The sequence below is a fragment of the Pogoniulus pusillus genome, chromosome 41 (assembly GCF_015220805.1).
Source record: "Pogoniulus pusillus isolate bPogPus1 chromosome 41, bPogPus1.pri, whole genome shotgun sequence".
In the NCBI taxonomy this organism is placed as follows: Eukaryota; Metazoa; Chordata; class Aves; order Piciformes; family Lybiidae; genus Pogoniulus; species Pogoniulus pusillus.
In genome coordinates, this window is record NC_087304.1 from 6288223 (window position 1) to 6300568 (window position 12346).

General features: G+C 51.1%; 1 protein-coding gene across 2 annotated transcripts in view; it reads left to right on the top strand.

Annotated features, from left to right (window-relative positions):
- Positions 1-845: 845 nt before the first annotated feature.
- STK11 (serine/threonine kinase 11) overlaps positions 846-12346 on the top strand; it is a 37936-nt gene continuing 26435 nt past the window's right edge. Inside the window, exons 1-2 of one of the 2 annotated variants that reach the window (XM_064174957.1) lie at positions 846-3209; positions 11656-11739. In XM_064174957.1, the coding sequence (XP_064031027.1) occupies positions 2920-3209; positions 11656-11739 (374 nt within the window). In that variant the 5' untranslated portion in view covers positions 846-2919. The remainder of the gene's footprint in view (positions 3210-11655; positions 11740-12346) is intronic. The other variant, XM_064174956.1, reaches the window with a different exon arrangement.

Below are 12346 nucleotides of genomic sequence, written 5' to 3' on the forward strand. Positions count from 1 at the left end.
TTTAGAGGTTTTTTGTTGTTGAGTTTTTGTTTAGAGGTTTTTTGTTGTTGAGTTTTTGTTTAGAGGTTTTTTGTTGTTGAGTTTTTGTTTAGAGGTTTTTTGTTGTTGAGTTTTTGTTTAGAGGTTTTTTGTTGTTGAGTTTTTGTTTAGAGGTTTTTTGTTGTTGAGTTTTTGTTTAGAGGTTTTTTGTTGTTGAGTTTTTGTTTAGAGGTTTTTTGTTGTTGAGTTTTTGTTTAGAGGTTTTTTGTTGTTGAGTTTTTGTTTAGAGGTTTTTTGTTGTTGAGTTTTTGTTTAGAGGTTTTTTGTTGTTGAGTTTTTTTGTTGAGGTTTTTTTTTGTTGAGTTTTTTTGTTGAGGTTTTTTTTTGTTGAGGTTTTTTTTGTTGAGGTTTTTTTTTGTTGACTTTTTGGGGGTTTTTTGTTGCTTTGGGTTTTTTTGGTGGATTTTTTGTTGTTTTTTTTTTTTTAGTTTTGTTTTCGTTGGGTTTTTTTCTGTGTTTTTGATTTAGTTTTTGTTGTGGATTTTTTTGTTTAGTTTTTAAATTTTTTTTCAGGTTTTTATTGGGTTTTTTGTGGTTTTTTGTGGTTTTTGTTCTTTTTTGGTGGGGTTTTTTTGGTGGGGTTTTTTTGGTGGGGTTTTTTTGGTGGGTTTTTTGTGATTTTTGGTGGGGGTTCTGTGGGGGTTTTTTTGTTGTTTTTTGGTGTCTTTGTGATTTTTTTTTTTGTGGGGTTTTTGGTTTTTTTGTGTGGATTTTTGTGTTTTTTTGTTTTGTTTAATTTTTTTGTGCTTTTTTGTTTGTTTTCTTTAGCTTTAATTTTCATTGGATTTTTGTTATTTAAACTTTTGGTTGTGGCTTTTGGTTGATTTTTTTTGTTTGTTTGTTTTTAGGTTTTTTGTGTCTTTTGAAGTTTTCTTGGATTTTTTTTGATTGTTTAGGGTTTTTTGGATAGTTTTTTTTCTGTTGCTTCTTTTTTGGTTGGGTTCTTTGAAGTTTTCTTTGGGGTTTTTTGTTGATTTTTTTTAGTTGCATTTTTTTGTTGCTTGACCTTTTCTTGGTTTTATTTTGCTTGGTTTGATTTTTGTGGTCTTTTGGGGGTTAAGTTTGGGGTTTTTTTGGTTGCTTGAGGTTTTTTGGTTGGGTTTGGGGTTTGTTTTGTTTTCTTGTTTGAGCTTTTCTTGTTTGAGATTTTTTGGTTGAGTTTTTCATTTGGTTTTTTGTCTTGTTTGAGCTTTTCTTGTTTGTTTTTTTTTGCTTGGTTGAGTTTTTCATTTGGCTTTTTCTGTTTAGATTTTGGGGTATTTTCTTGGTTGTTTGGGGGTTTTGTTGGTGAAGGTTTTTTGTTTGGGGGTTTTTAATTGTTTAAGGCTTTTTTTTCTTGGCTTTTTTGGTTGCTTTTGGGTTTTTTCTTTGGTTTGTGCTTTTTTTTGTTTGGAGTTTTTGTTTGAGGTTTTTTTTGGCATTTCTTTTTGTTAGTTTTTTTGTTGCTATTTGAGTTTTTATTTGGTTTTTTCCCTTGTTTAAGTTTTTTTGGGACATTTCTTTTGTTACTTAGGTTGTTTTTGTTGTTATTGAGTTTTTCTTTGGGTGTTGTTGTTTGAGCTTTCTACTTGAGTGTTTTTTTGTTGGTTCAGACTTTTGTTTGAGGCTTTTTGTTTGGAGTTTTTTGTTGCTGAAGGCTTATTTGGGGGTTTGTTGGGTTAGATTTGGTTATTTTTGGGGTCATTTGGGGTTTTTTTTGGGTCATTTTGAGTTTTTTATTTGAGTTTTTTAGTTCTTCAGGGTTTTTTGTTGGTTGTTTGGAGGTTTTTTGGTTGTTCTTTGAGTGCTTTTGGGGTTTTTTGTTGGTTGAGGTCTTTATTTGTTTAGTGTTTTGTGTTGGTTTGGGGTTGTGGTGTTGCTCTTTGAGGGTTTTTTTGTTGTCTTGAGTTTTTCATTTGAGGGTTTTTTGTTGGTTAGGGTTTTTTGTTGCCTGTTTGGGGGTTTTGTTGGCTGTTTGGGTTGGTTTCTCTTAGCTCCTGGAGGGTTTTTGGTTGTCTGGTTGGACTGAGTTTATTTTTTGCTTGACTTAAGTTGGTTTTTTTTGATTGGGGTTGGTTTTTATTGGGTTCTTTTGGTTGTTTGGGGTTGGTTTTTATTGTCTTTTTGGTTTTTTTTTGTTTTTTAGTGTTCTTTGGGGTTCCTTTTGGGTTGTCTGTTTGGGGTTGGTCTTTATTGGGTTCCTTTTTGGTTGTTTAGGATTCTTTGGGGCTCTTTTTTGGTTGTTTAGGGTTGTTTGGGAGTTCTTTTCTGGTTGTCTGAGGTTGGTTTTCATTGGGTCCCCTTTTGATTGTCTGAGGTTGGTTTTCATTGGGTCCCTTTTTGGTTGTCTGAGGTTGGTTTTCATTGGGTCCCTTTTTGGTTGTCTGAGGTTGGTTTTCATTGGGATCCTATTTGGGTTGTTTGGAGGTTTTCTTGGTTGTCTGTTTGGGGTTGGTCTTTATTGAGCTCTTTTTGGGCTGTTTAGGGTTGTTTGGGAGTTCTTTCTTGGTTGTCTGATTGGGGTTGGTCTTTATTGGGTTCTTTTTTTGTTGTCTGTCTGAGGTTGGTTTTTATTGGGTTCTTTTTTGGTCATTTTGGGTTGTTTGGGAGGTTTTCTTTTGGGTTCCTTTTTGGCTGTTTGGGTTTTTTCCTTGGTTGTCTGTTTGGGGTCGGTTTTTATTAGGTTCTTTTGGGGTTGTTTGGGGTTGGTTTTTTTGGGTTGTCTGCCTGGGGTTGTTTTTTCTTCATGTTTGGACAATCTTCTGGCTACTTCTTGCCGAGAAGGAGTAAAAGGGAGTGTTGGAAATTAACAAACAGGATTAAACCTTTGAGAGCTTGAGGAGAGCTCAAAACAAAACAACCAAACCAAACACAAAGCAGGTTAAGGAACTTTAATCCAGGATGGATCTGCAGGAGCCCCAGCAGCTGGGGATGTTTGCAGAGGGGGAGCTGATGTCTGTGGGCATGGACACCTTCATCCATCGCATCGACTCCACCGAGGTCATCTACCAACCCCGGAGGAAAAGGGCCAAGCTGATTGGCAAATACCTGATGGGAGATTTACTTGGAGAAGGCTCTTATGGCAAAGTCAAGGAGATGTTGGACTCTGAAACCCTCTGTAGGAGAGCTGTGAAGATCCTGAAGAAGAAGAAGCTTCGCAGGATTCCCAACGGGGAGGCCAATGTGAAAAAGTGAGTGAAGGTTGCTGGGCTCTGAAGGGTTAAACCGGGGCAGGGTTTGCCTGCTGAAGCTCTGCTAACAGCGTGGCTGGGGGAGGTGTTTCCTCAGCCTCAGGTGTTGGAGAGTTGGGGGTTGTTGAGGCTGGAGAAGACTCCAAGGAGACATTAGAGTGGCTTTGCAGTAGCTGAAGGGGCTGCAAGCCAGGAAGGGACTTTTCTTGCAGGAGCTTGGAGTGACAGAATGAGAGGGACTGGAGTGAAGCTTCAGGAGGGGAGACTGAGGCTGAGAAGGAAATTGTTGGCAGTGAGGGTTGGGGAGACCCTGGCACAGGTTGCCCAGGGAGGTTGTGTGATGGATCTTTGATCCCATTCTGTGCTTCTGTGCTCCACAACCTCCCTGGAGGTGTTCAGGACCAGGTTGGATGTTAGGCAGAAGTTCTTTGCAGTGAGGGTGGTGAGAGACTGGCACAGGTTGCCCAGGGAGGTTGTGGAGCACTTTGGGGGATCCCCTTTTTGGGGAGCAGTTTGGGACCTTTCGAGGGACCACTTGAGGACCTTTTGAGTTGCTTTCCACAGCTGTGAAACGGGGCCAAAGGTTGTCCACCTCTTTGTTTATTAGAGTGACTCAAGACCTGTGCTTGGAAGCTTTCCCAGTGCCAGTTGCAGGCTGATTAGGACACAAGGAACTCACTAATTAGGCATGGAGCAGCTCTGGGTGTTGGAGCAGGTGGAGGAAGCTTTCCCTTCTCCTGAGGCTCTGCTGGCAGCACCTTGCTGCTGGCCTGGGCTTGCTGGAGCCAACCCTCACCAGAGCCTTGTTTATCTGCTGGGCAGGGGGAGCCTCCTGCAGCCAACCCAAACCCTTTGCCAGGCTTTATCTCACACTGAGAGGGGAGAAGCTGGGGAGGTGCTGAGAGGAGCCTGGTCTGGTGTCTTCAGCTGGGGTGTGCTGAGTGTGGAGACCTGGCCTGGGCTCTTGTTTCTGTTTGAGTTTCTGAGCTCAGCTGTGAGATGTTTCACATCCTGTACCAGACCTCCTGGCAGGGAGCTCTGCAGTTTGCCTTCAGAGGGCTGCAGCAGCTCTGCTGTGGAGACAGACTGAGAGAGTTGGGGCTGCTCAGGCTGCAGAGGAGAAGGCTCCAAGGAGACCTTCTTGTGGCCTTGCAGTGTCTGAAGAGGGCTACAGGAGAGCTGGGGAGGGACTTTTTAGGCTGTCAGGTGGTGATAGGGCTGGGGGGAGTGGAACAGAGCTGGGAATGGGCAGAGTCAGCCTGGATGTGGGGAAGAAGTTGTTCAGCATGAGGGTGATGAGAGCCTGGCAGGGGCTGCCCAGGGAGGTGGTGAAAGCCTCATCCCTGGAGGTGTTTGAGGCCAGGCTGGATGAGGCTGTGCACAGCCTGACCTGGTGTGAGGTGTCCCTGTCTGTGGCAGGGGTTTGGCACTGGCTGAGCCCTGTGGTGCCTTCCAGCCCTGTCAGTTGTCTGGTTCTGCCCTTCCCCAGCTGGCACAGCAGGGGAATTGACCCAAATCCCAGTGCTGGGGCTCTAGGTGGAGACCACAGAATGGGTTGGGTTGGAAGTGACCTCCAGAGGTCATCCAGTCCAAGCCCTCTGCCCTCAGCAGAGACATCCTCCACTGGTGCAGGTTGCTCAGAGCCTTGCTGAGCTTCATCTTGAACACCAACAGCCATGAGACCTCAACTCCCTCCCTGGGCAACCTGTTCCAGCAGCCTCCTGGTGCACAACTTTGTTCCCCTCATGCAGTCTCAATCTGCTCTGCTCTCATTCCAAGCCACTGCCTCTGGTCCTGTCCCTGCAGGCCTTTGGGAACAGTTCCTCTGCAGCCTTCTTGTAGCCCCTTCAGGCAGCTCTGAGGTCTCCCTGCAGCCTTCTCTCCCCCAGGCTGAGCACCCCCAGCCTGGCCTTGTAGCAGAGCTGCTCCAGCCTCCTGCTAACCTTTGTGCCTCTCTCTGGACCTGCCCCATCAGGTCCATGTCCCTCCTGTGCTGAGGGCTCCAGGGCTAGACACAGGCCTCCAGGGCAGACCTTAGCAGAGGTGTCCCTGCTGCCTGCAGGGGGGGGTTGGACAAGATGACCTTTGAGGGTCCCTTCCCACCCAGTGCAGGCTGTGAAGCTGTGCTGGAGCTTCCCTGGCTCAAGTTCAGGAGCAGTCAGCTCAGCTCCTGGTTAATGTGTAAGGAAATGTTCCCTGCTGCTCTGCTGAAGGCCTGAGTGCCTCTTCCCACCCTTGCCCCCCTACCTTCAGCTCCACCAGGAGCTTCTGCTGCAGGAGGTTGTCTCCTTTGGAGTCAAATTTTCCAGACTCCCTTGCAGTTAAGGTAGGGGTTGGAGGGTTTGCTGCTGCCAGAACCACAGCCTTGCTCCCATGTCCCGAAGTGAACTCTCTGGGAGCTCTGTTCCTGCCTGGAGCAGTCTGGGAATGTCTGCCTGCTGTCATTAAGGGTTGCTTTATTAAAGCAGAGCAGCCCAGGCACTGCAGGGGGTGGGGAGGTGGTTTCTGGCTCAGAGCCCCACCTGCTCCACAGCACCGAGGTGGGGTTGTGGATGGGGGTTTGTAAACCAGGGCTGAGTTCAGCTCCCTGAGTTTGTCACCTTCTGCTTTTCTCTTGGGTCTCCTCTGTGCTTTATCTGCTGCTTCGTGGCAGGGGAGGGCTTGGCCTGGCTGTAAGGCAGAAAATGTGGGGTGGAGGAGTCCCTGGCCCTGGAGGTGTTGGGATGAGGTGGAGGAGTCCCTGGCCCTGGAGGTGTTGGGATGAGGTGGAGGAGTCCCTGGCCCTGGAGGTGTTGGGATGAGGTGGAGGAGTCCCTGGCCCTGGAGGTGTTGGGATGAGGTGGAGGAGTCCCTGGCCCTGGAGGTGTTGGGATGAGGTGGAGCCCCCAGCCTGGGATGTGTGTCAGAGTGGTTTGGATGTGGTGCTTGGGGAGGTGGTTTAAGGTGAGTCTTGTAGAGCAGGGTTCTAGGTTGGACTTGGTGATCCCAAGGAGCTTTGCCAGCCTGGATGAGGCCCTTGAACACCTCCAGGGATCTATGATCCCATTCTGTGCTCCACAACCTCCCTGGGCAAACCTGTGCCAGGCTCTCCTCACCCTCCCTCTCAGCAGTTTCTTCCTCCTCTCCCAGCTCAAAGCCATTCTCCTCCTCCTGGTACTCCCAGCCCTTATCCAAAGTCCTTCCCCAGCTCTTCTGCAGCCCCTTCGAGCTCCAAAGGTCCTTCCAACCCCTCTCACTCTGTGGTTCCATTTAGGTCCTGCTTCATTTCTTGCAAGCTGCTCCTAAGTGCTGTGCTGAGTGTTAGTGAGGCCTCAGCCCCTGTGCCCTTACCCATACAAGGCTGCCTGCAGCTCAGGGGGGCAGCCATGGCTGTGATTAGCTCTTTAATCTTTGTCTGCAGCCAGACTCAGTGCTTTTGGAGCTTAAGAATCCTTCACTTGCCAGCAGGAGCAGCTCAGTCCCTTGCTCCTTCTCCCTCCTTGTCCTCAGTGCTGTCTGGGAGCTCTTCCCTGGAGGTGTTCAGTGCCTTGAGCAGCCTTGAGCCAGTGGCAGCTTAGCAGGGTTGGCAAAAAGATGAAAGGAAATGTGGAAGGTTCTTGGTGTGGAGCAGCTCAGGGTTAATGAAAGTGTCTGCTAATAGCCTCAGGTTTTAATTAAGTGCTTGGGCCTCCCCTCTGCATATCCCCAGTGGCCTCTGCTGTACTTAACCAGGCTCAGTGATGGCTCAGATTGCAGGATGTGCTCGTTAAAACTCCTCAGAGGTCTCAGCTGTGCTTCTGCTCAGGCACTTTGGACCTGCACATCAAGAGGTGTGCACCTCAAAACGTGCAGGGTTCTGCTGGAGGAAGCTGCAGGCTGAGTCACCATCCCTGGAGGGGGTCCAGAGGTGCTGCTTGCTGGTAGGGGTTGGTGGAGGGCTTGGGAGAGAAGGTTGATGGTTGGAGCTGATGATCCAGGAGCACCTTAGAGCTGCCTGCCAGTGCCTGAAGGCTGCAGAGAGACTTTCAATGAGGGGGTCCAGAGACAGGCCCTGGGGGAATGGTTGGGAGCTGAGGAAGGAGTTCTGCAGGGTGAGGAGTGTCTGGAACAGGCTGCCCAGGGAGGCTGTGGAGCACAGAAGCACAGAATGGGATCATAGATCCACAACCTCCCTGGGCAACCTGTGCCAGGCTCTCACCACCCCCACTGCAAAGAACTTCTTCCCTACATCCACTTTCAATCTCCCCTCTTCCTCCTCTCATTCCAAGGCCTTATCAGTAGTCCCTCCCCAGCCTTCCTGTAGCCCACTTCAGGTCCTGCAAGGCCACTCCAAGGTCTCCTTGAAGCCTTCTCCATCAATAATCCTTCCTCAGCCCTCCTGTAGCCCAGTTCAGGTCCTGCAAGGCCACTCCAGGGTGTCCTTGAAGCCTTCTCCAGGCTGCAGAGCCTCAGCTCCTGTAGCCTGGCACAGCAGAGCTGCTGTGAGCTGTTTTTGTGCTTAACAGTGTAAAACCTCCCACATTTTGCCACCTCCTGAGGAGTTGAGCACCTGAGCTTTGCTTGCTTGGTGTTTGCAAAGCCAGAGGCCAGGAGAAGTGCCTGTGGCCTGCCTGTCCCTAAGCCTTGGTGGCTGCAGAATGTAAGAGCAGCTAAAAATAGGAATCCTCTCCCCTCTGGGAAATTGGCTGCTTGGCCTCTGCCCCAGAGGTGGCTGCACTGCTCTGGCATTTCAGATGGGTTCACAGAGTCCTTCTTGGAGCAGGGGAGGAGAGGGGGAGGGAAATAATCCTGATAGGACAGGCTGAGAGAGTTGGAGCTGTGCAGGCTGGAGAGGAGAAGGCTGCAGGGAGAGCTCAGAGCAGCCTTGCAGTGCCTGAAGGCTGGAGAGGGACTTGGGGCAAGGGTTGGGATTGCCAGGAGGAGGAGAATGGCTTTGAGCTGGGAGAGGGGAGAGGGAGTGGGGAGAGGAGGAAGAAACTGGGAGGGAGGCTGGGGAGAGGCTGGCACAGGTTTGCTCAAGGAGGTTGTGGAGCACAGAATGGGATCTTTGCTTCACAACCTCCCTGGAGGTGTTCAGGACCAGCCTGGCTGAGGCCTTGGGCTCCTTGGAGAGGAGAAAGAAATTGCTGAGGGGGAAAGTGAGGAGAAACTGGCACAGGTTTGCCCAGGGGGGCAGTGGATGCCACCCACCCCTCAGGTCTTTGTAGCCATTGCTCAGATCCCCTCTCAGCCTTCTCCACACTGACCAGCTCCAGGGCTCTCAGCAGAGATGTTCCAGTCCCTTCATCATCCTCAGAGCCTCCACTGGACTCAATCCAGTAGATCCCTGAATTTCACCACGGGTTGGGAGTGCCAGGAGGAGGGAGAATGGCTTAGAGCTGGGAGAGTGGAGAGGAGGAAGAAACTGAGAGGGAGGGTGGGGAGAGGCTGGCACAGGTTGCCCAGGGAGGTTGTGGAGCACAGAATGAGGTCTTCTCATCCAGCCTGGCCTTGTCCTTGAGCACCCTGGGGCTGGTTAAGCTGTCCCTGCTCTCTGCTGTCCCAACCCAAGCTCTTTGATTCTGTGCCTATAAAATGCCTCTCAGGCTGCCAAAGGTGAAGAGAAATTCAGTGTCTGTGCTCCAGAGACAGAGCTGCAGGGAACAAGATTTGGGCTGGGGCCCAAATATCCCAACCCATAGTTAGCTTCCCAGCAGAGCTGCCTTGTTCAAGACATCTCTGTCCCTTTCCCAGCTGGGTCTGAGCACTCAGCTCTGTCTCTTTTCATTATGCAGAACTTCTCAGAGCTGCCCTAATGCTGCCTGCACTTTGGATGCTAATTTAATCCCCTCCAGCTCATTGCTATAATTAGAGTGGCCACAGAGCTTTGCAGTGTCTGCTGCCAGTGCAGTACCCTCAGCTTGGCCTGGCCTGGCTCTGGGGCTCTGCTCAGCTGCTGAAATTGAGGTTTTAAACCACACCTGATGAATCCTACAACTGCTGGAGGTTGGTAGAGACCTTTTTGGGGTCATTTAATCCACAGCCCTGCTGCTTCCTAGATTGGGCTGCTCAAGCCCTTGTCCAGCCTGGTCCTCAGTACCTCCAGGGAGGTTGTGGAGCACAGAAGCACAGAATGGGATCTTAGATCCCATTCTGTGCTTCTGTGCTCCACAACCTCCCTGAGCAACCTGTGCCAGCCTCTCCCCACTCTCCCTCTCACCCATTTCTTCCTCCTCTCCCTCTCCCCTCTCCCAGCTCAAAGCCATTCTCCTCCTCCTGGCACTCCCAACCCTTGCCCTAAGTCCCTCCCCAGCTCACCTGCAGCCCCTTCAAGCTGCCCTAATGTCTCCCCAGAGCCTTCTCTTGCCTCCCCTAAGCTGAACTGTATCCACCACAGCACATCCAACCAGGCTCTCCTTATGGATCATAGAATCATGGAAGTGCTCAGGTTGGAAGGGAGCTGAGAGCTTATCTACTCCAAGCCCTCCCTGTCATGGGGCAGGGACAGCTCTCAGCTAGACCTGGCTGCTCAAGGCCTCCTCCAGCCTGCTCTTGAACACCTCCAGAGAGGCTGTGAAGCACAGAATGGGATCATAGAGGGTGAGGAGAGGCTGGCACAGGTTTGCCCAGGGAGGTTGTGGAGCACAGAAGCACAGAATGGGATCTGTGACCTGTGCCAGCCTCTCCCCACCCTCACCCTGCAGAACCTCTTCCTCAGCTCCCAACCCCCAGGGTCTGTCTCTAGACCCCCTCATGCAAAATCTTTCTGCAGGCCTCCTGCAGGATCCCTTCAGCAGCTCTGAAGTGTGTCCCTCCCCCACCAGAGCCTTCTCCAGGCTAACCTGTCCCAGATCTTCCAGTCCAACCTCTTGCCCTGAGCTCCCAATCCAACTGCTGCCACCTGCCCACCTCCCTCAGCACCACATCCACGAGGTCTTTGGAGCCCCCCCAGGGGTGATGACTCCTCCACCTCCCTGGGCAGCCTGAGAACCTTTACTGGGAAGAAGTTTTGCCTCATGAGAATAAATCCAAGACTTTCTCCCAGAGGGAGAAGTGATCAAAGAACAGAATGGTTTAGGCTGGAGAAGAACTTCGAGCTCCAGTCCCTAAGCCTCTAATATCCTAGAGGAGGAAATCTGCCAGGGAGAATCCTGCCCTGGACTTTGCTAAGGAATTGCTCAGGGACTCTTGGAAAGCTTCTTCAAGCCCTGCTTGGATTCCTCCTTCTCCTGAGCCTCCAGGAGGAGGCAGCTCCTGAGTGGTTAATCAGTCCTGAGGCATCCCCAAGCCTTTGTGCTCGTTAGCAGAGGTTGGCTAATTGCACAGGCTTCGAGCTCCTGTGTCATGGGTTTGGGCAGAGGCTCTCCCAGAGCTGTGCTCTGAATTCCTTACAGTGCTGCTTCCAGGAGTCCAGAGTGCTGAAACGGGAGCAGGCTGCTTGCAGGTGGTGAGAGGGGAGCTGAGCACCAGGCCAGCAGCAGAGAGCACAGCCAAGAGCAGTTCCTGCGCTTCAGACAGCACCAGAACCACCCTGACCTGACTGGCCTGATCCTCCTGCTGCTCCTCCTCGTCCCAGCCAGCACCCAGGGGGACTTCACAGCCTGAGTTCAATGCAGAGGATGCTAAAATGTGGTTTGGGCACAGTGTGAAAGCCCAGGGCAGAGAGATGAAAGCAGCTGCAGAGGACAGGGAAGGGACCATGCAGAGGTTTCCTTGCTCACTGCTGCAGTGGAGGATCACAGAGTGGAAGTGACCTCTGGAGATGAGTCCAGGGTCACACAGGGCACAGCCAGGAGGGTTTCCAGTGGCTGCAGAGAGGGAGAGCTCAGCACCTCCCTGGGCAGCCTGCTGCAGGGCTGCAGCCCCCTCCAGTTACAGAAGTTCCTCCTCACATGGAGTTGTGATGCTCAAGTTTGTGCCTGTTGCTCCTGGTGCTGTCACTGGAGGCAGCCTGGTGCCATCCTGCTGGCAGTGATTCTCCACAGGCAGAGAGCCAGGCAGGCTGGCAGAGAGCTCCTGGGGCTCTGAGCTGGGATGGGACCTGGTCAATGGCTATAAATACCCGAGGGGTGGGTGGCAGGAAGGTGCCAGGCACTTTGGGGATGCCCAGTGACAAGGAGCACTGAATATGAGCTGGCACCCAGCAGGTTCCACCTCAATAGAAGGAGAAACTCCTTCGGTGTGAGGGTGCTGGAGGCCTGGAGCAGACTGCCCAGAGAGGTTGTGGAGTCTCCTTTGCTGGAACCTTCCAGCCCCACCTGGATGTGTTCTGTGTGCCCTGCCCTGGGTGATGCTGCTCTGGCAGCAGGGAGGCTTGGACTGGCTGATCTCCGGAGGTCCTTTCTGACTCCTCTCATTCTGTGACTGATACATTTGGAGGTGTTTTAAAGGTGAACCTGCTCAGCAAACCCACGACTTCCATGGCCCAGTGGGGAACTGAAGCTGCTGAACATCACTGCTCAGCTCTTTGCCTCTTCTCTCCCCGCAGGGAAATTCAGCTCCTGCGGCGCCTCCGGCACAAGAACGTGATCCAGTTGGTGGATGTCCTGTACAACGAGGAGAAGCAGAAGATATATCCTTTGCTCCCCTGCCCCCTCTTGGTCTCTGCTCCAGGGGCTTCTAAGACAGCTTAGAATTGGCTTTCCCTGCTGATGAGCACACCCCAGAGAGTGGTGGAATGGGTTGAGTTGAGAGAGACGTCCGAAGGGCATCGAATCTCAACCCCTCTGCCGTAGGTAGGGACAGGTCCTGCTAGAACAGGGTGCTCAGGGCCTCATCCAACCTGGTCCTGAGCAGCTCCAGGGAGGTTGTGGAGCACAGAATGGGATCAAAGATCCACAACCTCCCTGGGCAAGCCTGTGCCAAGCTCTCCCCACCCTCCCCCTCAGCAATTTCGTCCTCCTCTCTACTCTCCTTCTCCCCTCTCCAAGCCTTTGTCCCTCATCTTGGCACTCCCAACCCTTGTCAAAAAGTCCCTCCCCAGCTTCCCTAAAGCCTCTTCAGGTACTGGAAGGTTGCTCTAAGTTCTCCCTGGAGTCTCCTCCATGCTGAACAGCCTCAGCTCCCTCAGCCTGTCCCCGTAGGGAAGCTTCTTCAGCCTCTGATCATCCTCATGGCCTCCTCTGGTCCCTCCCCAGCACTTAGTCCATGACATAAGTTTTGCAGCTGGTTTCTCATCA